Genomic DNA, 26,351 nt, shown 5'->3' on the forward strand with positions numbered 1-26,351 from the left:
CTTTCTCTCTTTCTCTCTCTACATATACATACAGAATAGTTATAATTAATGTGTGTGGTATATATATATATATATACATACAGCTTTTATTACTATACCAACTCCGGGGTGGGGTGGGGACAGCTCAAAGCTAGCAGCCACCACCTCCTCCACCACTACATTTTGGGCCCCATTATTCACACACACACAACACACACTCTACTTTTTTCCTCATTAATTTAGAGAGAGAGAGGGAGGGAGAGAGGGAGGGAGAGAGAGAGAGTGATTTGTTTGTTTTTTGGTTTAGCCATCTTACAGAGAATCCAAGTCCCACCCACCACTGCCTTTTCTCTCTCCTCATATCTCTATCTCTCTCTCTCTATCAAGACAACAACTTCAAAAAGTCCATCAGTCCTGTCCAGCCATATTCCAGTGCAGAGTTAGCTTGTAAAGAAAACTATATATATATATATTTCTTTAATTATTATTATATTTATCACATTGACATTTTTCAAGAAACACACACTATCTATAAACCTTTCCAGAGTATTATATTTTAGTTTCTTTTTCGTTTTTTTTTTAATTTCTTTTTCGCCAATGTTCTGCTTTTTTACAAATGCTTTTCCCAATGTGGGGATTTGGGGTCGCTGGTTTCTTCTAACGGGGTTTACATTCGGTGCTCCAACCCTCAATTTTTAGGGCAAAAGTTTCTTTTTCTCAGGCATTGTGTTTTAAGGTTGAATCTTGAGGTGGGATTTTGTGTATCTCAACTCAAATTTTGGGCAACAAAAAGCTGGATTTTTTCCAGCTGTTTTATGGGCATTGAGAGCTAAATCTTGAGTGGGTTTTTAAGTGTGATTGCAAGATTTGTTCATTTTTCTGCAAAGAATTTTGTTTGCTGTTTGGAACTGAACCAAGAAGTGTGGCTTTCCGAAGCAATCCCCAGTTGGGTTTCTTCATTGAGGAGGGATTGAGTACTAAGGTGGATAATTTGGGGTATTTCTTGTGGAGTTTTTCTTAGTGGGAATGGCGATGAATACAGGAGGGAGGCTTGTTGCTGGTTCTCACAATAGAAATGAGTTTGTGCTTATTAATGCTGATGAAATTGGAAGGGTGAGTCTCTTGATAAACCTCATTTTTGTTTCTAGTTTCATTCGTTTGGATGCTCATTATCACTTTCCGGATTTCTTGAAACCCTTTGTTTAGATTCCATTGTTAGCCTTGTAGATTGATAGGTGCGGAATTTGGTTGTGATTTTCTGAAATGGTGTATTGCTGCTTGTAGTTTAATTTTATGACTTTGAGAGATGGGCATGGATATTTGTTCTTCTTTTCAACCTTAAACTTAGTTTTTGACATACTTTAGCTCGAGATTTATGTAAGAAGGTTGTTATTTGTTCATTGGCGAATGGATGAAATTAGAATATTTTGACCCTCTGCACTTCATTCCAAATTCAGTGCTTCATCTCAGCCTGTGGATGCTTTATGAGATTTATTTGAGACTAATATGGCCGAGCAATTTCTCTCATTATGATTGCTAGATGCCTCTGAAAATGATCCTTTCTTGGGCACTAGTATCTTTTAAATTCTTCTACAGAGGTTAAGAACTTGATGCTGGGAGCTTTTGTGGACTTTTGATGCGCTGATTACTCTTGCACCTTTACATGAAAGCAAAAAAGAAAAATTTCATGATGTTTTGGTTACATATCTGCATATATGAGAACAAATGGTAAATCCAACTTGGTAGTGCGGATGAAGTTTAAGAATTCAAACTAAATAATTAATTGGTTTTTAGGAACTATATGATATGTGGGTTTGTTACGTTATTTGGGAGCAATGTTTTCACTTAGTTGTTCTTTTGAAGTTTTTGTCCTACGAATGGATAAAGAAAAGCTATATGATTTGCTTTATGCCAGCCTCGTAGCATTAGAAAAGCTAATGGATATTGAACTCCTATTTTTTGTTACTTTATAGATCAAGTCCGTACATGAACTAAGTGGGCAGACGTGCCAAATCTGCGGGGATGAAGTGGAGATAACTGTAGATGGGGAACTCTTTGTTGCGTGCAATGAATGTGCTTTCCCTGTCTGTAGAACTTGCTATGAGTATGAGAGGAAAGAGGGCACTCAGTGCTGTCCTCAGTGCAAAACCAGATACAAACGCATCAAAGGTCAGTGTCTCAGTGTTGTTATATTTGCGCATGGTCATTGTTAACTAGCTGCAACCTTGCTGTGTCGGCTTATATGAGTGTTTCTCGGTTGAGTTAAAATATGATTGACAAGTTTATTCTGTGCTCTAGGTAGCCCTAGAGTTGAGGGTGATGAGGACGAAGATGATGTTGATGATTTGGAACATGAGTTTGATTATGGGGACATTGAGGCTTCAGGCTTCACACAAAGTGCAGGTGCTGTAACATCTGGCCACGGTGGTTTGGCTGGATCAGCAAAAACGTCAAAACAGGATCCATCTGCCCAGGGTCTTGAGATCCCTCTTTTGACATATGGTGAAGAGGTAATGGAAGAGTTTCTCTCTCTCTCTTGTTGTATGTATGTGTGTGTGCTACATTGCATAGGTTTTCTGTGGCTTAATTGTCTTCTAATCACTTCTAGGATGCTGAGATTGCGTATAATCAGAATGCTATCATAGTACCCCCATTTGCCAGTCATGGGAATGGAACTCATCCAACTCCGCCTGGTACAACAGCACCTTGTAAGTTGTTTCTTCTGAACAGATTTTTGAACTAAAATAGTATTTTCAAGCTTGCTTATAATTTTTATTGGGTAAAACTTTGGTTGCACTAGTGCATCCACGACCTATGGTTCCGGAGAAAGACATTGCATTATATGGCTATGGAAGTGTTGCATGGAAGGATCGTATGGAGGAGTGGAAAAAGAGGCAAAATGACAAACTTCAAGTGGTTAAACATCAAGGGAATAATGATGGTGGGGAATTTGACGGGAGTGAGCTGGACACGGATTTGCCTATGTAAGTAATAGCTTGGCCTCAAGGGGCAAATGGTTAACTCTTCTTTGCTTTCTTATTATCTTTTTGTGAAGCCTAATCCCGTTTTCTAGTTAAATCATACATCTCCATGGGACAACTGTTTCCTATAAGATGACTTGGAATGAGGAAAAAGATAGTACACTTGCTAATATATCTGCTTTTTAGCTACTCTCTTCTAGCCTTCCTCTAACAGATTCAATGGCATCGCTTATTCTTTTTCTTTCAAGCATGAGTGACCAGTCGATTCTCTAATTAAGATATAGCAGTCAACCATCAAGAAATCATAAACTATTTAATCGGGGATGAGCTCTATGGCTAACTCGTTCAGCTATTCTATGTTGTAAGGATCGACTTAAGCTTAAGCTAGAGCAACTCCTTCTATCACAGCGGCTGGTAGTGAAAGGAACTGACGACTACTGATTTTCAATGTTAAGCAAGGGATAGTTCTAAACAACATTAGTGAAAATGATGAAACTATAATTTGTCAGAAATACACACTTAATCTTGAGATTTGATCCTGTTAGCGAATACTTAAAACTTTGAACACTGTTTCATCAATAAATAAATAAATAAATTTTTAATTTCTGTGTCCTGTCATTTATCCAGTTTGAAATAAGTTTGCTAGGGTGTGGCGTTTGTATCTTACATTCTACGCATAGGATGTTAAGATAAACGGTAAGTGCACTAATTTTTTGATCTGATGTCTCTGTCTTTGAACTATCCCTGTAGGATGGATGAGGGGAGGCAGCCACTGTCAAGGAAATTACCCATTGCTTCAAGCAAGATAAACCCCTACAGAATGATAATTTTGCTGCGACTTGTGGTTCTCGGATTATTTTTTCACTATAGGATTCTCAATCCAGTTCCTGATGCATATGGCTTGTGGATGACATCAGTTATTTGTGAAATATGGTTTGCTGTATCATGGATACTGGATCAGTTTCCAAAGTGGTACCCAATTGAGCGGGAGACATACCTTGATCGACTATCGCTTAGGTATGTAACCTTTGTAATGAACTCAACAGTTCATTTGACATTCCAAATTTGTCGAATTACTAAAGGGTGACTAGGTGTGAATTTTGATAAGTACCATCTCTCTCTCTCTCTCTCCCCCAAACTCTTTTGAAGCTGTCCTAACAGACACCATTCCACTTCATAGAGTTTCTGCTTAGTCTTATTTAACTTTTGCTTCAATTCTTGGTGTTCTCTGATTATTATAGTCATTATAATTGAAGCAGCACCATAGTTCTCTTTGCTGTTGATGTCTCTGACGTTGCTTTAACTCTTTTAGGTATGAAAAGGAAGGGAAGCCCTCAGAATTAGCGGATATAGACGTCTTCGTCAGCACAGTCGATCCCATGAAAGAACCTCCACTGATTACTGCAAACACAGTTCTCTCCATCCTTGCAGTGGATTATCCAGTCGACAAAGTAGCATGCTATGTTTCAGATGATGGTGCAGCCATGCTTACTTTTGAAGCACTTTCTGAGACATCCGAATTTGCTCGAAAATGGGTTCCCTTCTGTAAGAAGTTTAACATTGAACCACGAGCCCCAGAATGGTACTTTTCCCAGAAGATGGACTATTTGAAAAACAAAGTACATCCTGCATTTGTGAGAGAAAGGCGTGAAATGAAGGTTTGTATCTATAATATACTCTTGTTTCTTGATTGAGTTATATAAACACACAACAACAAAGGAAAAGACAATATATGAGTTCCTGCTTGCATGTGTGAATTAGCCTCCCTCTTAGACTGGCTAATGATTGTCCTTGTCTAATGAATTTGGCGACATACTTGTTTACCAACTACAGAGAGAATACGAGGAGTTCAAAGTTCGTATCAATCGTTTGGTGGCCATGGCTGAAAAGGTTCCCGAGGATGGTTGGACAATGCAAGATGGGACGCCCTGGCCTGGTAACAATGTCAGGGACCATCCTGGTATGATCCAGGTACGCTACTGATCGATAAAGTCTTACTTCAATCTGTGAATTTTCTGATGTAATGTGGTGAGTGTTATGTCTGTTATACAAGGATTGGCTTGCACTCTGAGTGCACCTATTTGAATCTGCCGGCAAAAGTTTGGAACTGATGATTCTTGTCCTGTTCCATTGCACTGTGTTTCTTATGCAATGTGTGAACATCATGCCTGTACTATGAATGTCTATGGAATTGGTTTGACAATGTTTAAACGTAACTGAAGTTTAGGACTTATACGATTTGAATAGTTTGTGGTGCTGACAGCCTTACATTTGGACTAAAGGGTTCTGTAAATGTTTAACTCAGATTGTTCTACTTCTTGTAATAACAATTACAATGTGGGGCCACAGGTGTGTGAAACATGCACTAAACAAATTCAATATGTATAGCATGGTCCATTCCTTGCCATCTCCTACCCTGATGCACAACGACACTTTTATTTATTTTTTCTACACTCCTTGTGTTGCTTGCGCTTATCTATGTTGCAACTAGGTTTCACTGTGGTGGTTCCGCATAGGTAACATTTATTTCATGCAATCTTCTTTTGTTAGTAGAGTGTTCGTAGGTTTGATTTTTTAAATTGCTCTCTCAACAGGTATTCCTTGGTCATGATGGTGTTCGTGATATTGAAGGCAATGAGCTGCCTCGGCTGGTTTATGTTTCCCGTGAAAAAAGACCTGGCTTTGAGCATCATAAGAAAGCTGGTGCTATGAATGCGCTGGTAAATAATGATTACGCATCTCAATATATTACCAAACCTAACTGCCAGTCTGCCACTACAACAAAAACAAAAAAAGAATTTTTAAAGCCTCAATTTGTAATTTATTAATTTTCTTGTATCTTCTTCAGATTCGGGTTTCGGCTGTTTTGTCCAACGCTCCTTATCTTCTGAATGTTGACTGCGATCACTACATAAACAACAGCAAAGCTCTGAGAGAGGCTATGTGTTTTATGATGGATCCAACTTCAGGAAAGAAAGTATGTTACGTGCAGTTTCCGCAAAGATTTGATGGGATTGATCGTCATGATAGATATTCCAACCGTAATGTCGTATTCTTTGATGTATGTACCTTCTTTCATCCTGTATTTGCTTGATCTATTACACGTATCATCATGCAAATGCTGACTCTTCAACTTTTATACAGATCAACATGAAGGGTTTGGATGGTTTGCAAGGGCCTATATATGTTGGAACTGGGTGTGTCTTCAGAAGGCAAGCACTGTATGGATATGATGCTCCCGCTAAGAAGAAACCACCCAGCAAGACGTGCAACTGCTGGCCAAAATGGTGCTGTTTGTGTTGTGGTTCTAGAAAGAACAAGAGAAGCAAAACAAAGAAAGATAAAAAGAAGTCAAAGCACAGAGAAGCATCAAAGCAAATACATGCTCTTGAAACTATAGAAGAAGGGATTGAAGGTAAAACTTCTGCTTTGATTAAATCAGTACATATTTTTGCTTGCATTTTTGGCATAAGTACATAGACAGCACCTAAGTTTGGACGTATTACTAAAAAATCCCTGATTTTGAAAAATTACATTGTAAACCATGTGTTAAATTTCTACATTACAGATTCCCTTGGTCATCGGTGGTCTTTATGAGTAAATATGTTATGTATAAAAGAGGACTGTTAGTTCTTTTCGTAATATATCTGAACCTCAAGATTTGTTGGTGTGTTCATCCCTTCATTTTTATACTAAATTTCCTGATCTTACGCCAAAGAACGAAACAAGAAAAGCGGAACTGCCTTATACATTCAACTAAATTTTTGTTTATTTCATTACAGAAACAAATATTGTCGCTCGACCTCCTCTGTCCCAGGAGAAACTTGAGAAGAAGTTCGGGCAATCACCAGTATTTGTGTCCTCAACGTTGCTAGAAAATGGTGGTATTCCTAAGACTGTTAGTTCACCATCCCTCTTAAAGGAGGCCATTCATGTTATCAGCTGTGGTTATGAAGATAAAACCGAATGGGGGAAGGAGGTAAGTTATTTGATCTTTAGCTTTCTGTTACGTCACATGGCTTGTTTCCTTCTAAACATTTGAATGTTAAACCAGGTTGGCTGGATTTACGGCTCCGTCACAGAAGATATCCTGACGGGGTTCAAGATGCATTGTCATGGCTGGCGTTCTGTTTACTGCATGCCTAAGAGGCCTGCGTTTAAGGGATCTGCTCCCATCAATCTTTCCGATCGTCTTCACCAGGTTCTTCGATGGGCTCTTGGATCGGTCGAGATTTTTCTGAGCAAACACTGCCCTATTTGGTATGGGTATGGAGGTGGATTGAAGTGGTTGGAACGATTTTCCTATATAAACTCTGTTGTATATCCCTGGACTTCTCTTCCATTGCTTGTCTACTGTACATTACCAGCCATCTGCCTTCTTACAGGGAAATTTATTGTCCCTGAGGTACGTACGCTTTCACATCATCTTGATTCAGTGTATTCAGTATTGTGGAAACTTTTGCGTTTGTTTGGAGTGTTTTCTGAAGGAACCATTTCTTCTTTGCCTAGATGAAAATGTATTTACCTATAGAAATGGAATTTTTTTGTTCTTCCAAGTATTCCTTACAAAAACCTCAAGTGTCTAATTATCGCTCAAATTATCACATATTTTCACAACTGTTTTTATACATACTTTAGTCTTCCAATAGTTTTCTTCAAGTACAATAGAAACGTTTAATTTGACGCCACTACCAAAAAATTCTGGCAAGTCATTATCAACACGTTTTCATTCGCTACACATTTTCAATCCCAGTACCAAAATACCAGTCCCCTCAATATAAAACTCCCACAAAGTTCAAAGAACAACTCCAAACAAAGCTTGGTTTTGAGATTTTTTTTCCGGTGTTCCTTGCATCCTGAGATGACATAGAAGATACAACAGCATTCTTGAATTTATTTGTTTTATTTGAGCACCAGAACATTATCTGCCTCGTGCTTTGTCAATCACTCAACAGTTTTTCCTTGTTTGTTCAAGAACGTTAGCTAATGCATCACTCTATTTACAGATCAGTAATTATGCCAGCATCATATTCATGGCCCTCTTCATCTCCATTGCCGCAACCGGTGTCCTTGAAATGCAATGGGGCGGCGTTCCTATCGACGACTGGTGGAGAAACGAGCAGTTCTGGGTTATCGGAGGAGTTTCGTCTCACCTCTTTGCCCTCTTCCAAGGTTTGCTCAAGGTTTTGGCTGGTGTAAGCACAAATTTCACCGTCACCTCAAAAGGAGGCGATGATGGAGAATTTGCCGAGCTATATATCTTCAAGTGGACATCATTGTTGATCCCGCCCACGACTTTGTTGATCATAAACATAGTCGGGGTCGTGGTCGGCATTGCTGATGCCGTGAATAACGGGTACGATTCTTGGGGGCCGTTGTTCGGTAAACTATTCTTCGCCATTTGGGTTATCATGCACCTCTACCCATTCCTCAAGGGGTTGACAGGCAAACAAGACAGAGTTCCTACCGTAATCGTGATATGGTCAATTCTCCTTGCATCAATACTAACCCTCGTGTGGGTTCGGGTGAACCCGTTCATTTCAAGAGAGGGGCCGATACTGGAAATTTGCGGGCTTAACTGTGATGACTAAGGAGTCATTCAGCAGCTCAAATTACACTCTTCTGCAAATCACAAGTTGTTGGAGTAGGAATCTCCTTGTGCAGCCCAGACATTCTGGAACGGTTTTGTCCGATTCGATTTGCCTAAGGTAGAATAAAAGTGTTTGTGTTGATCAAAAGTTGTGTAGATATGAGGAGGTGGGAACTGACTGATTGATATTTGTTTTTGAGATGGTTCCATTGATTCTTTTGTTGGATATACATATGTATGTGGTTGTTGTCATGGTGTCTAGTGTTTATCAGGGGATATATATACTGTAAGTTATGGCCCTCAAAGGGTTGAAATATGTAAACTGCAGAAAGGTCATATACTTGTTCAATATCATTCTTTGTTCTCTCCTTGTGTTGTGGACTTGAATTTGCTTCTATTTCAACTCTTTTAGTACTCACTTGGAAGAGAATTCTTGATTGGAAAATTTATGGTAAATTGCCCTCAGACCCCTAAAGTTTGTCTTAATTAGAATCATTATCTCCTTGTTTAGAAAAATTATTAATTTTCCATGATACAGTACCAGTTTTGTACGTCTCAAGTTGAGTTTGGGGCTTACATGATGATATCTTGATATCTAGATTAGTTGGGGAGCTAAAATTCAAGATTTAAACTTTAATCTTAAATTTTAAGGGCATTTAAGGTGTTTGGATGAGTTTATAAGCACTTTCAATTATTTTATAATTTTAGATCTCATAAGATATAATTATTTTTAATCCTTTATGTTTGTAAAAATCAAATTATTTTCCTAGAATTTTTGATAAATCACATGTGGTCCGTTCATCAAAAAAATTGATGGAAATAGACGACCATTAAAATTAGGGAGTATTTGTAATTTCTCAAATAATGAGAGGTTGTTCGTAATTATGCAAACCTCATTGTAGGTCGGTGTAATTTAAACGGTTATAGATGTTATAATTTACACAAAATAAAACATCTATGCTTTTTCTACAAAAACATCTTAAAATTGTACTCACTTAGGCTTTTTTTTTTATTATTATATTTTCATATTAGATATGTTCTCTTTTACAAATATTAATCAATAGTGATACTTTTTAATTTTTTTGTAACTTCCTAAAATGAATAAAAAAAGATATTATTTTAAGTTAAGCAATATGTAATTATATTCACAAGAAGTCAAAGTTTTCATTATTCATATAAGATAATTATGTCATATTAAAAAAAATAGAAAGTATTCTCCCCCCCAAAAAAAGGACTAATTTAACAATTTTACAAACTTAAGATCGATTTACATTGAGTATTCGACTAAATGAATAATAGGATAAATTTAAATTAAATGTGAAATAAAAAAAATCCAAGATTAATTATAGAGTGTTTTTTGAAATATTATTTCACCACGATAAAATATATTTACTTTGTTTGATAATCTATTTTTGAATGAAAAATTACATGTATGTCCTCATAATATCAATTCTTTCATACGCCAATAAGTGATATGGTGGTGGAAGAGCAATGTATGATACCCTTGGACCATTGTGGAGAGATGCCCATGTAATGGTTAGGGTGGAAGTGGGAGAGGAAGTAACTGAAAATCAGTACGGCCCGAGAACGTAGCAGAAGTGTCGATTGCAAACTCTTTGAAAGTTTTAGCGTTTGGTGTTTGTCAACAAGTATAACAATAAAATAAACATACTGGACATGTAACTCGAGGATGAAAATAAAAAGTACAGAAACTTAAATGAAACTCTATATTTTCGTTTCTTAAGTCGAACAACAACAAGTGTTGTTCCCTTTATGTTCTCTAATTCCGTTCACTTGAGAATTCAATATAAAATTCTTCTAAATTGTCCACACCACAAAATAAAATCAAAGTTCTAATCCATATCTAGATAGAAAAGAACAAGAAAATAATTCTAAACAAACACTATTATTTAGTACTTAGGGATTGTTCAAGTTCTAAACTTGAATCCAATTCAAAATAAAACACAAAGGAGCAATTTGGGAGAGCTTTTGGGACTGCAAATTTTGTGGCTTATCGTGAGAGTGAGAGCAAGAAAAATGCATTGAAGTTATATGTGTAATTTTGTACAATACACACAATAGAATTTCAAATTCAAACCACCAAATTTGCCTCCAAGACAACTTATATACACACATTCACATAACCTCCAATTATGATGAGAAAAACCACTCCATATCTCTCATCATGGCTGATCATATGCTTACATGGTATGGAGGAGTTGAAGCTCCTCCTAACTTGGTTCAACCTCTCCCAAATGGGCTTGCGCTTCAAGTTGTGGACAATTTTTGAAGTCGCCATACATTCGACTTCCGTGATGAAACCCGTTGTGGTATCCTGTTTGAAATCTTTCCAAGCCACCAAACCACCATTAAGTTGGAACATACATTTACATTGAGACTAAATATTATTCACATGAATCTCAAAGCTAGTATCACATTAGTCATCTAGAATCGACTCTTCAAAATATGCATTAAGAATACTTCTTTAATCCTTATTCAAGTATTAAAGACTGTTCTCAATAATTGTCATATGCCTCCTTGATACACACCCAATTCCCATTGTTATGCTCAAAGCCTACAACATCAGGTCTAATGCATTGAACAACATATCTATGCTTTCCACGATAAAGACGTAGGGGATGTCAAACATTTAAGCTTTCTCATTAGTTTACTGTGACTGATTATGAATAGCTTAACCCTCTATATATGAATCCAATTCTTTTCATGGAGAAATTCGTGAACAATGTTTGTATTTGAGTGCTTCCTAACAATTTAAATTCATTCCAAATAAATAAGATATTACACACTAAAAACTTGGAACACAATCAAACTCCCACTGACCTTAGAGCCTGTTGTTGACCGAGTCATACTCCGTACGAGCTTGTCAAAATGAATATTTCAATTACACGAAATTTCAAACCTAGTATGAAATTCATGATAGATCCAAGGCTCCAAGCCACTTTTCGATCTCGACGTCCAACATTGCTTCTCCTTTTACCTTTAGGATTATAATTCAATTGACTGGTTAGACGCATAAGCCTGTACCTCTTAGGTATTTAAGGTATTCTGGTCGTCTCTCGGAAAATTGAAATATAGCCAGTGGAATTAAGTAGATTTCGAATGATGTCTGCATTAAACCTGCACAAGTCAAACACCAAGTTTAATTTGTTTCCCAATAGTCTCTTGAAGTATGTAGGATTTTTCCACATGCTCAGAATTTTATAAGACACAGGCTTGTCAAGACAACACCCGATACTAGATCACGACTATCAGAAAATGTCATGAATGACAAGGGTTAAGCTAATTTAGTGAAACCCCGACCGAACTGAGTCCAACAAGATTCAATTTTTTCTTTACGAAAGATCGTTAATGATCCTTTTCAAGAAGAATTCCAGCGAGTTAGAATTCCATTCCCAACTGGATATAAAATATTACCACTAAATGCATACCCTTTCGAACTTATCGTAAAGATTTAATTTTGGAATCAGTTTGGTTCACCACTTCATGTCTAATTCTCCGAACCCACCTAAGGTTCTTAGACTTATGATTCCTCTTATGGTCCTATGTATTTAATAACCTACAATTTTTTGATTGGATCCAATTCAATAGATTATTTGACAAGCCCACTTTGTCCAACAAAGAGCTTCACTATATTTCCTTCTTCGAAGAGACTTGCAAACTACACAAATTATCTATGGCTAAACTCTTTGAGTCTTCCAACTTTCTTATCTTTACTTAGAGGGAAATTGCCTTGGCTTATGGGTCAAATCCGTAAGTTTAGCTTGATTATTCATTTTTAATCATTTGATTTTGAGCATTCACAATTCAATTATGGGATAATATTTAAGAAAAGTTATTTTGTTATCCCAGCAGACAAGAATAATCTTTATTAAATAAAATAATTTTTCTGATTAAACAATTATAATTCCAAAATTGTCTACAACAAATGAAGAACATATTTTGATCATGCTAGATTAAATAATTTTGTGTCAAACTCTATTCTAACATGATTACTACTGTGATAAGCCTAACTAGTCCTTAGTCTTTTCAACATTTGAGCTACCATTGCTAAGCCTTTAAGACCCTTCATCTTAACTTCTACTTCTTATTACTACCTGCAAACCATTCAAAGATATGAATTATTGGTATCCAATACCAAAGTAGAATAATAATCGTGTTAATACTCAATTTCAAATATACTTTCATTTAAGAGGATTTTGGGACATTCCCTCTTCTAATGCCCCTTTTCACGGCAGTTAATGCATACATCATTCAGAATATTTGACTGCCAACCCTCTGCCTATTTTTTTTACCCCCGCCTTGCCGTGTAACCGAAACAACACTCGAAGTGCTAGCAGTAATTGATTTTGTCTTTGTCTTCTTCCTCTTTCGGCGTTTGGCTTCCTTACCTTTCACTCCCATGGTCGAAGCCTCTCCCACTGGTACGGTCAACATGAATTTTCAATCGTTACTTTGTACTAGACCGTTACTTTGAATTAGACCAGCATATTTATCAACTTATGAAGGTCTTTTTCAAGTCCATTCATATTATAGTTGATAATAAATGGGTCGAATGAGGGAGGAAGAGACGGAAGGACCACGTCGATGTATGCCTTCTTTTTAAGATCTACTTGAAGATCTTTGAACTTCTCCCCAAGAGATAGCATCACCATTCCACGACTTTGTACAAACGATCCTTTTGTCATCTTAGCTTCGAAGAATACCTTTGTTGCAGCATATCTTACATGCTAGCTCGGGACAACATAGATTTGTTGCATTTGGAGCATAATTGAGACAATATCATGCAACCTTTCGTACTGCTTCTGGATCTTGTTAGTTATCGAGGCCAGGCGACGTTGCGGACCTGCTGGTGGTCAGTGTGCAACTTCTCGTAAACCCCTCCGGCAAGGTCTTAGGAAGATCCTTATCCAGAGTGTAAGTTTGGTTTTTGAATCTAAGACTATCTTGAGACTTTGCAGCCAGTCATTGTAGTTTGTTCCGTTAAATTTATTAGCCTCAAGAATTAGAGTAAGTGGACTCATAGACATCTACATCAACATATAAAGTAGAAAACAATAAGTAGATTATCTGTAATATTAAATTCACGTTAAGACTTGGTCTTTAGTTATCAACTCCTCTTACTATTACTTCAAAAACCTACCATTCTCAAGTGGAGTTTCGAAAAATTATTTTCTAGTGGATTTGGAGTCCACAAACGCAATTCTCCATGCCTTATCACACGAAAAAAAAGCTTTGTGGGAGGTAACCTTTATCATTTTCATCCAATGAGATCTCCATTTTATTTTGACTTGCTTCTTCACGTGATCCCGAGGACTGCAATGAACAATGTTACTCAGCAATAGGCCCCATCCATCAACCAAAAGAATATCTCAACTGTCGCCCTCCACAACTTGTGAGATAAAAACGAGAGCATATTCCATTCATTCACAATAATAGTGTAGCTTTCTCCCATTCCAAATGTGCCACGACTCGTGAGACCACGAATGGATAGAAATAACATCCACGCTACATTATCATGGATGGAAGGCTTGTAATTAGCAATCCATTTGATTTAATTTCATTTTAGGCATAATATTTATTTGGATCAAGTGAGTGTTTAAGTTTGTTGTGATCGAGACCTCATCATTATAATATTTTTCATCCTAAAGTTTTAATGATAGAGTATAAATGTATTCCAATACATCATACATAAAAGCTTATATTTCTAACTACACTCATAAAATTGAAAGCTTATATTTATTCAAAATAAATAAAATTTTACATTTTTAACTACACTCATTATAATTGAAATTAGAAACCAGAATCAAAACATTGGGGGAGTATATTAAGAGAGGGACAAATCAGGCCTTATTACTTCAAGACTAAAAACAAAAAAAAGAATTAAAACAAAGAGGCACGCAGTCCTCCTCTAACATAAAATTGAACCATTCATCGGTCAATGGACTTTGTGATCATCCATTGTTTATTCAATAAATAATAATTAATACATTTATATCAAATATAAACATATTAAGCAAATAAACATTCCATGTGTCTAGCAATTGATATTTGATATCAAATACCATAAACATAATTAAATGTAGAAAATATGATATTAATAATGCAATTAAAAAAATGAATATCTGCTATACATCCAATGCATCAAAATATTTTTTTGTTTGGAAATCGTTAAGGCACAATTCAAGTTAGACAAATCAAATTTAACTAAAATTAAAATTTATCAAAATTAATAATTTCAAAAAATTAGAAAAAATAAAAAAAAATCAAATTTCTCAAGAAAAATGGTTAAAACGACCCCTGTCTGGCATGCCAACCATAGTGCATTAGGATAACCTAAATCAATAAGCAAAACAAAAACTGAAAAATAGGACCATCTTTCAGGATTGATGTGCGACTAGGGCTTAATTAGGACAACAATAGAAGTGGCGTGCAACGAATTTGTAAGAGAGCTCCCCTAGCCCTAATAAAGATTACATGTCTATTTGGAGGTCTTTATTTCAATATATTCATGTTAAGAGAGATGCAAATACTATTAATCATGTAACTCCAAATTTGACTTGGGGAAGATAAAAAGGAAAGACCAAACTATTTTGGTTTTGGCCTTGGATGAAAAGTTCACCAGATGAATAGGAAAAGAAGTATAGTTCTAGACAAATTTTCATAAATCTATTGTTGAATTCAAAAGGGTTAAAAATAGGAACTAACTTATCAAAACTATCCAACTATTGGGACCAATACATTGTTCACGAAACAATGCTGGACTAGTGGATATATATTTCTTTTAAGCATGCCAGAAAGATACTTTAGATAATAAATTGTGTTCAATAAAAAAAGAAGATCTAATTTTTCTAAATGACCAAAGTAATTTCACAAATTAAATTAGTAAAGATTGAACATTAGTTTCGACAAGGACATTCTTTTTGGATCTATACCATTCGCCATTGTATTGTCAGTATTGTTGTCCACCTACCAGTCATAGGATTTGATATGCATTGTATCAAAGAGAAGCTTAATGAAAACTGTCATTCCAAGATGGTTATGAAGTGGAATGACAACACTGCGAAAGCGTGAAAATTAAAGAATTTAAAATCGATTTCAAAGGGGTGTTTTTTTTGAAATTCTTGGGCATTTGATGTTTGTCAACTAGCAAATATAAAATAAAATAAACATGTTCGACATGTGACTAGAGGATGAAAATGAAAAGTACAAGAATTTACATGAAACTCTATCTTTTCATTTCTTAAGCGAACAACAATATGTATTGTTTCCTTTACGTTCTCCCGTTCTATTCACTTAAGAATTCAATATAGAATTTCTCTAAATTTTCCACGCCATAAAATGAAATCAAAATTCTAATCTATTGCTAGATAGTAAAGAAAAAGAAGAAAACAATTCCAAACAAACACTGTAGGAGAAGCTTGGGAGAGCTTTTGGGGCTACAAATTTCGTGACTTATGGTGAGAGTGAGATCAAGAATAACACATAGAAGTTGTGTGTTTATTTTTGTATAATAACTACTGATCTTGCTCGAAATCAGCGACTTGAATGAGAGACTCACTTCGGTTAGCTAATTCCACCAAGATCAAGTGTTGGGTTCTTGAGAATAAGACAAGTAAAGTTAGCTCGACGACCCTCCGACGCTCAAGTTAGGTTGATCGAGATAAAAGTGTGCGATTAAAGGCGTGGATAAAAAAGACTTAGCATTAATGATCTCAAAATATAGCGTCTTGGGGTATTTATAGGGCTTAGCTGGATACTATTGAATGGGCCACGTGGCCTTATCTGCTAGCTTACGTCCGCGATCGGACGGTTGTCGTTGTCTGGGTCTTCAAGTGGATAATTGGGTCCGGGCCAAGTCCATTCCAACCCGACCGATAGAAAAGACGCGGATCCAGGGTGAAAAGACTGAAATGCCCTTCATTAAGGGTATTATAGGCATTTTTCATGTATACCTATCAACTACAATTGAATTCTAAATTCAAATCACAAAGTTTGCTTCCAAGGTAACCTATACTCCCACATTCAGATAACCTCCAACCATGATGAGAAACACCACTCCATATCCCTCATCATGACTTGCATCAACCTCTCTCAAATGGGTTTCAACTTGAAGTTGTGGATTGGTCTTGCTTTAATCAAATTAAATCAAGCCCAATCAAAATCATTGGATATTATATCAATATAATTATTTTTAACCCTACTAAGTCCAATAGTTTAATCCAATTAAATAAATCTAAGCCCATACACTAATTAATTAATTGATCCAATCAATTAATTAACTAAGCTAAATTCAATAAATTAGTCTAATGAATTTAAAGATGCTAATCCCAAAATCAAGTAATTCAATTAACTAATTATTGAGCTATCCATCAATTGAATTTTCCAATAAAAGATCAAATCATTTGTATTCTCCTTGAATTAATTAAATTTAATTAATTCATTTATTCTGGAATTAAATTCAAAAATAATTCCACCAATTTCATAGTGATTTATGTGTGACTCTTTAGGTTCACCCTCAGCTAGACTTGGGCAAGTATCCAATATAATAATTAATTAAATTAAATTAAATAAATTATTTTTAATTAATCATTAATTGAAAATTTTCGTCTTCATGGGTGGCCGCCTAACAACGGTTTATAGCACTAGAGACTAGGTCAATATTGGCGTGAACGTTTCAGCTCTCAAGTCCTATACGGGTACGATCCTTCCATCTTTCATCTCTCGATCTACGTGTAGGGTATGAAATTGGGCGTTGGTTCTCATCCTGGAGTAGAAAACTATGCTCAATAATTCGAGATGTGTTTGCTTTATTTGTCAACATAGAAAATCATTCCCTACTCGACCAATCGCTATGGCCACTGACTCTAAGAGCTCAAACTATCTGAGAGCGCACAGGAGATTCGACTCTCATATACTGACAGGTGACAGATTCTATTTTGAAACCCACCATTCACCCTATGTATTTTCTAACCCACTATTCACCTTATGTATTTTGTTTACACTAGACAAGACTTATATTAACCACATCTAAGATAAGGTCGTCTTTCGCCAGATCTAAGATACAACCATCACATGCATATGACTGCCATAGTTTTTCAAATATGAGGACTATTAGAGCCGAGGATTCCAGCCATACCGACCAAACTTGCCAGGCTTCCATATGATGATTCCCACGAGCCAGTTCAGTTAGTTGACAACATTGTTAACTGACCCACTAAAGTTGCATAGACGTCCCACATATATTTTCGATGAAACACAACAGTCATCCAATGAATGCAATACTTAAAGCAAGTATCTATAGGACTTTCGATACCCATCTCGAGGTCCTCCACTTGGAATATTTCAGACCAACCCTTAGAAGTTGGTTTAATAGCTGTCATTTAGTAGACAACCCAACTACATGAATTATCCAATTGGTGTGTGGGTATTTATTGTGATGTCAAAACACCATTTAACATAATCAGTAAGCAAACAAATACATAGCGCCACATATGAACGCCTAATACATTCATCACGTTAATATCACATTAATAAAGATTGCTAAATAGTTCCCAAAACTATCAATCCAATTGACTTTTTGATCACCTATTTTAACAATTTTCGACTTGACCTAAAGCCAATCACCCATGTCCCTCAGATCTATTTGAGCATGAGCAATCTGCGATACCAGCTCGATCTCATGGGTCTACCATATTTTCTATCAAAGTAACATGGTCCAACTGCCTGTCACCTCTTCCTACCATCGCTGAAAGCAGATGGCTGTGTTTATGATTTTTTTCTAAATCTATAATGAGATCTCGGCTCGTTTGTTCGCGCCACAACCTGTTATTATCCTCCAAAGTAACTACTGACTCGGCTGTACTAGACACCACATCCATCTAATAAATGCAATTTTCAATCCAAACCACTTCTCATACACGACTTCTAAAGTCGTCATACATTCAACTTTTGTGGTAAAATCCCTTGTGGTATTTTGCTTGAAACCTTCCTAAGCCACCATCCACTATTATATCCGAACGTACGTTACATTGAGGCTAAAGATTGCTCACGTGAATCTGAAAGCTAGTATAGCATTAGTCATTGAGATAAACTCTCCATAAAAACGTGCATTAAGAATACTTCTTTAATTCTTATCCAGGTATTAAAGATTGTTCTCAACAGTTGTCATCTGCCGCATCGCTACACACCTGACTCTTATTGTTATGCTCACAGCTTATACAACATCATGTCCAATGCATCAAACAACATATTTATGTTGTCTACAAAGATGTAGAGGATGTCAAAAATCTAAACTTTCTCATCAGTTTACCATGATTGATTTGGGAATATCTTAACCTTCTATGTAGGATTCCAATTCCTTTCATGAAGAATTGAGTGAACAACACTTGTATTTGAGTGTTTCCTAACATCTTAAATTCAATCTAAATAAATAAACCCTAGTTGTCCAGCCGTAGTCCATTAGGATAACCTGAATCAATAAATAAAATAAAAATTGAGAAATAGGACCACCTTTCAGGATTGATAGACAACCAGGGCTTGTTAGGAAAGTAGTAGAAGTGGCATGAAATTGTGAGAGAGGCTTAGCATAGCCCAATAAAGATTACATGTCCATCTAGGTCTTTAATTGAATATAGTTATGTTAAGAAAGATTCAAATACTATTAATTATGTGACCCAAATTTGAATTGGCGAAGATAAAATGAAAAAGACCAAACAATTTTGGTCTTAGCCTTGGATGAAAGACCACGAAATGAGGATATTATGGTAAAAAAGGTAGTTCTGGACTAATGAATATATATTTCTGCTAGGCATGCTAGAACGATATTTTAGATAATAAATTATGTTTGATAAAAAAATAAGACCTAATTTTTCCACATAGCCAAAGTGATTTCACAAATTAAATTAGTAAAGGTAGAATATCAATTTCGACCAGAAACATACTTTTTGGGTCTTTATCATTTGCCATTGTTCCGTTAGTGTTCCTATCCACCTCATTTGACCAGTCATAGGACTTGATATGCATTGTACCAATGAAAAGCTTACTGAAAACTATGATTCTAGGATGGTTATGAGGTGAATTTGACACGTGTTGGGGGCAAGTAGAAGATTTCAATCTGTAATGATTCAAGAGATAAAGATCATCATCAATATAAAGATCACGAATGGGCGTTTGGGATTGGAGAGAGTGGTTGGGTTGTCATTGGAAGAAGAAAGCAAACTATGCCAATGGGGGCACGCCAAGTAGCGCATGGGCAGTGCCTGCGCATGCCCGGCTGCACACCCTGCTGGCCAGTGATCGACCGATGGGAAGTGCTGCTGCATTTTTCAATCTTTTTTGCTAAATTTTTGCTATTAAAAACTGAAATAAGACCATGCATTTGTAGAAAATTCAATTTAAAAAAATACATATATATATATATATATGCATAGTTTAAAAGCAAAATGAATACATATTTTCTATGCACATAATCATGCTTCAAAGACATAAAATATGCTTTAAAAATTAAATTAAACATGTTGTTCATACCCAATATATAAAAGTATGTTAATCCTAAATCCATAACACCGAACCAGACTCTGTTATTAGAACCAGTGCGGCCCGAGAACACGGCGAAAACGTGAAAGTTAAAAAGTGTAAGATCAGTTTCAAATAGGTGTTTCCTTTGAAATTTTCAAACGTTTGGTGTTTGTCAACAAACATAAAAATAAAATTAACATGTTGGCATATGGCAAGGGGATGAAAATTAAAAGTAGAGAAATTTAAATGAAACTCTTCCTTTTCATTTTTTAAGTCAAACGGCAACGTGCATTTTTTCCTTTACATTCTCCCATTTTGTTCATTTGAGAATTCAATATAGAATTCCTCTAAATTGTCCATACCACAAATGGAATTGAAATTCTAATCTTTTACTAGATAGAAAAAATAAGAAGAAAACAAGTTCAAACAAATATTATTCTTTAGTGCTTCTGAATTGTTTAAATTCTAAACTTGAATCCAATTCTCGATGGAACATAACTGAGAAGTTTGGTAGAGCTTTTGGGGTGCAAATTTCGTGGCGTATGGTGAGAGTGAGAGTAAGAATAATGCATTGAAGTTGTGTGTGTAATTTTGTATAATATATACAATTGAATTCCAAGTTTAAACCACAAAATTTGCCTCCAAAGCAGCCTATACATACACATTTACATAACCTCCAACTATGGTGAGAAAAACCACTCCATATCCCTCATCATGACTGCTCATATGCTTACATGGTGTGGAGGAGTTGAAACTCCTCCTAACTTACTTCAACCTAAATCTCAAATGCGCTTGGACTTCAATTTGCGGATCGATCTTGATTTAATTAAATTAAGTCAAGTCCAACCAAGGTCCATTGCGCATTATATTAATATAATAAATTTTAACCCAACTAAGTCCAATAGTTCATTCAATCCAATTAAATAAATCTAAACCCGAATACTAATTGATTGATCCAATAAATCAACTAAGCCAAACCCAATAAATTAATTAAATTAATTTAAAGATGCTAAGCAAATCTAGTCCAATTAATTAATTTTTCAGCTATCCGTCGAATTGATTTTTCGATAAATGATCCCATCATTTATATTCTCATTGAATGAATTAAATTCAATTCAATTAAATCGTTTATTCTAAAATTAAATCCAAATTAATTCCACAAATTTCATAGTGATTTGTGTGTGACTCTTTAGGTTCCTCAATTAGACTTAGGCTTATATCCAATATAGTAATTAATTAAATAAAATATACTTAATTATTTTTTATTAACCATTAATCAAAGTTTGCGTCACCATGGGTGGCCGTCTAGCAATAGTCCATGACACTAGAGATTGTGTGAATATTGGCGTGAAAATTTAGGTTTTTCGAGTTCTATACGGGTGCAGTCCTTCCATCATCCATCTTCAAATCTAAGTCTAGGCATTAAATTGGATGTCGGTTTCCATCCTGGACTAGACAATTATGCTCAATAACTCTGGATGTGTTTGTTCGATTCGTTGATATAGGAAACCATTCCTTACTTGACCAATCGCTGTGACCATAGACTTTAAAAGCTCAAACCATCTCAGAGCACATATGAAACTCGACTATCATATACTGACAGGTGACGGTTTCTATCTTGGTATCCACCATCCTTACTACATATTCTGATTGCATTGAACAAGATACGATCATCTTTCGCTAGATCCAAGATACAACCATCATATGCATGTAACTTCCATGGTTCCTCAATATGAGGCCTAATCTTGTACTATTGGAGTCGAAAATTCTAGTCAATTAACAACCTTGTCAATGAACCCACAAAATTTGCTTAGACTTTCCACGTCTTTCGCCAATGAAACACAATGATATGTATAAAAATAGGCGGACCAAAAGAGGCCCAAGCAACCCAAAAAGAAAGAAAGGAACGGAGGCCCAGGACATCCCCCAACTCAAACCATGATCAAAACCCGCCAAAACATTCGACCAAAAAGGTCCACACACGTGCACCCCACTCTCCCATGTGGTACCTCATCAACCCAAGTGTCAGCAGCCACCTTGCTCTAGCAAGGAGGACATTCCTGATGGCTAGGACTCCTTGCAGGCGGGGGGTCAACCTAGACTGAAGATAACTCCAACTAAAGTAAACCTAGCTGCGGATAAGGACAACTTGCCCCTTATCCCAACCATTCAACCACATCCTTCAAGAATCTCAGGAGTGGGATACACCCCGACAGATGGGGCCACTCACTTTATAAATACAGGTTTACTCCTCCATACTGGGAATACCTTTCTCACTCTCTGGACGACACCCCTCACGCCCCTCACACCTCTCTTACTCTCTAAACTATCTCTTTTGCTCTCTAGATATTCTCTAAGCACTTTACAAACACATTATCATGTGCTCTTGTACTTCTTCACGCATACTTTTCATCATTTCTCGAATTTCAATCATATTTGTTTACTTTTATGGCTTTATTCAATCACATTTATTCGACTTTCCCATCTATTCGACCCGTACATTTTTTGAACGTATCGCACAATACTCATCCAATGAATGCAATACTTAGACTAAGCCTCTATAGGACTCTCGATGTCCAGTCTCGGCCAATGATTTGAAACGTTTCAGACAAACCCTCAAAATCTCTTTCATAGTTTCCATCCAATGCGCAATCCAACTATATGGATTATCTAACTAGTCTATGTGCATTTGTTGTGAAGTCAAAATGCCATTTGACATAATTAGTAAGTACAACAAACACCAAAGATGAAAGCTTACTATATTTATCAAGTTAATATCACATTAATAAAGATTATTAGTTCCCAAAATTGTCAATTCAATTGACTTTCTGATCACCTATTCTAACAATCTACCACTTGATCCAAAGACAATCACTCATGTCCCCCAGACCATCTGAGTATGAGCAATCTGTCATACCAGCTCAATCTCATGAGTCTGCCACAATTTTCTGCCAAAGTAACATGGTCCAACCGCCCGTCACCTCTTCTTACCATCGCTCCAAGCAAGTGGTTGTGTCTAAGAAATTTTCCGAGATCTATGATGAGATCTCGACTTGTTTGTTCGTGCAACAGCCTGTTGTTATCCTTCAAGATAACTACCAGTTTGACCGTGCTAGGCACCATATCCATCTAGTGGACGAGATTTTCAATCTAAACAACTTTTCATAGTCACTTCTAAAGTCGCCATACACTCGACTTTCGTGGTGAAACTCGTTATGTTATCCTGATTGAAACCTTTCCAAGCATTAAATCCAAATGTTTGTTTGCATTGAGACTAAATATTATGCATATGAACCTAAAAAACTTGTATTGTATTAACCATCCAGAATCAACTCTCCACAAAATGTGTATTAAGAGTACTTCTTTATTCCATATTTAGGTATTTAAGATTGTTCTCAATAGCTGTCATATGCCTCACCGGTATACTCCCGATTCCCATTGTTATGCTCAAAGTCTATACAACATCAGATTCAATGCATCAAACAACATATCTATAATGTCTATTAACAAGAAGTAGGGAATGTCAAACATCTAAACTTTTCATCAGTGTGACTGAGTCATGAATAGCTTAACCTTCTATATAGAAATCCAATTCCTTTCATGGAGAATTGCGTGACAACGCTTGAATTTGAGTATTTCCTAACATCTTAAATTCATTCCAAATGAAGTGAGGAAAAGAAGAAGACAGAGGGGATCACTGGTGAGGGAAAGAAAAAGGTAGAGGAGGAGGCAGGGGAAGGAAGAAAACACAGGTTGGGTGGTGAAGATAATGGACAATTTTATGATTTTACCCTTTGTCCAGTTTTACTATTTCGGGCAAGTTGAGTTATTTAGGTTGCACAATGTTTAGTATTGAGCTTTATCCCCTAATGTAAATGGTCTACTAACTTGTATAATTAATCTTATTCAACTTAATTAGCCCAAGTAAATGGGACTGTAAGGGGCTACAACGAGAAACAAATCTAAATTGACTTTTCTACCCTCTAAAAAGTTAAAATAATCTATATTTTCATCGAAAAATGATTAGAGAGACCAATTTAAGAAAAATTAAAGTTTATGGACACTAAAATCAAAACATGAACTTAAGGAACTAAAGTGATTCTAAATCTAAACTTAAGGGACCGACTATACTATTTAACCAAATTCGTAATGTAAATAGCGTCGCAAATAATGTAAATTTTGGAAATTGAAAGCAATTTTTTTTGTAATATATTTAAATTTTGTGGGTGTTAGTGTAATTATCTTTAGATTAAAGAAAAGAAATGATTTTCCTTAGTCTTTTTTTTGCTCAAGATGGGAAATTTGTGAAGTTCTCAATACCTTTCTACCAAATTGTGTGGATTATGGTTTCTTGTTTTTCTTGGCATAGGCTACATTTCGAATTTACAAGTCTTCTACTCCTTAAACAGAAAAGTCCAAAAATTGGACCAAATCTAATTAGCACGAAAAGACAAACAAAGCCTATTTATATACCAAGTCAATATTACTCAACCCAATGCAAAGTCTAAATTTTTTGGTCTACTTTAAAGTATTTTTTATTTTTAAAAATATTGAGAGAAAAATAAAAATAATGTGTGTTTTTTTTATAAAGTTATGAATATGTCCTGTTTGCATTCTACATTAATATAAAATAAATAAATATAAATTAAAATGCACTTAACAATGTGGTTTATAAAAAAATAAGCAAATATTCGAAATATATTTTTGGTTACTTTATAAGAGAGGAAAAACATGAAAACAAACAAAGCCATTGATTCTTGTCCATGAAAACATCCCCAAGCAATTTTTTAAAATAAAAATGTTATTTATCACTAAAAAGTTTTTGTATTTCGTTATACTTTGAAAAGTATTCTTCAATAAAGTTCGTTTATTTTGCCATTCGAACTGTGGTCGTTTTTATATATTTTGGCATTTACACTTTTTTCTTGTATCAATTTAATCATCATCTCAACTTTACAAATTTTGCACTTTACCATTTATAACTATTTTTTAACAAAGTTTTTCATCAAAAAAACATCACATACAGTGCACATGTGATATTTAAAGGTTATATAATATGATATTTTCACGTATGCACAACATGTGATATTTTTCCGACAGAAAAGTCAACAAAAAGACAATCATAAATGGCAAAGTCAAAATTTGTAAAGTTTAGATAGTAAGTTGACACAAAAAATGTATCGATGATAAAATGTAAAAATGGGTATATTTCGAATGATAAAATATAGTTTATCCTTGAATGGGTATGAATTTGGATATTGGTGTAATGTAAAAGTACTGCAATCATATTTGAGTAACTATTATAATTCGGGGGTGATAAAATAAAATTCAAATAGCCCAAAATCGTTCAAACCAAATCGAATCGAACTATTTTTTATGATTTATTTTTCAAATTATAATTTTAAATTTAGAGTAAAATCGCACCATATTATTAGTTTGGTTTTAATTTAAGCTTAAAAAAATCGCCAAATCGAACTGTATAGCTAAATATACAATTAATTTTTTAAATTATGTATATTTATATATATAATAATTTGATAAAATAATTAATTTTTTAAATATTTTCATATTCAAATTATATAAGCCCAAAATTCATATATTATCAAAAAATCATCTTACAAAGCCATTTTTGTAAAATTTATATTTGGATTTCATTCAAAAAAAAAAAAAAAAAGCTTAATTCTTTGAGCCCATTCAAATTTTAAACTCATTTCATGATTGTCCTAATTTTCATTCATTTTTCTCCCCTATTTTGTTTCTCCCCCTTTTCCACTTCTGTCTTTTCTCTCTTACCGTCTTCTATCTCTGTTATGTCTTTCTGTCTTTTATCTTTGTTATCACTCAACCTAGTACTAATTATCAAATATTGATTAACGATGCAATTAAATTTAATATGCTTTCTTAGTAATATATTTAATGTCCATAACCGACTATTGACCTTTGTTGAATTAAGTGTTTCCTTATTGGATTATTATATATGTTCTTATATTTTAATTTACTTAAAGTAGTGGAGAGTGTTGGTGGTCTATAGTGCATAATATTGGTCTTTCTTAATTGCTACATATCAGCACTTATTTTATTTTTTTATTTTTATTTATCTCAATGTCTCATTTTTGTTATAAGTATTAAAACTGCCAAACTGTCGAGACCGCATAATACCGAATTTTTTTCGGTATTTGATAAATATGAAAAGATATAGTACAACAATCATGAATCAGGTAGTCTTTCCCTCGACAGGCCAAGAGATACGCTACAATCTATAA

General features: G+C 35.2%; 1 protein-coding gene across 1 annotated transcript; it reads left to right on the plus strand.

Annotated features, from left to right (window-relative positions):
• Window positions 280-8,919, plus strand: LOC105171119 (cellulose synthase A catalytic subunit 2 [UDP-forming]). Its single transcript, XM_011092143.2, has 14 exons — window positions 280-1,092; window positions 1,953-2,148; window positions 2,278-2,489; window positions 2,588-2,687; window positions 2,780-2,963; window positions 3,711-3,977; window positions 4,273-4,618; window positions 4,794-4,931; window positions 5,555-5,680; window positions 5,809-6,021; window positions 6,105-6,375; window positions 6,743-6,939; window positions 7,015-7,365; window positions 7,967-8,919. Exons 1-14 carry the CDS (start codon window positions 1,006-1,008, stop codon window positions 8,549-8,551), a joined length of 3,273 nt encoding a protein of 1,090 aa, XP_011090445.1. The 5' UTR covers window positions 280-1,005; the 3' UTR covers window positions 8,552-8,919.

This window comes from Sesamum indicum, linkage group LG9 (genome assembly GCF_000512975.1).
Source record: "Sesamum indicum cultivar Zhongzhi No. 13 linkage group LG9, S_indicum_v1.0, whole genome shotgun sequence".
Classification (NCBI taxonomy): Eukaryota; Viridiplantae; Streptophyta; class Magnoliopsida; order Lamiales; family Pedaliaceae; genus Sesamum; species Sesamum indicum.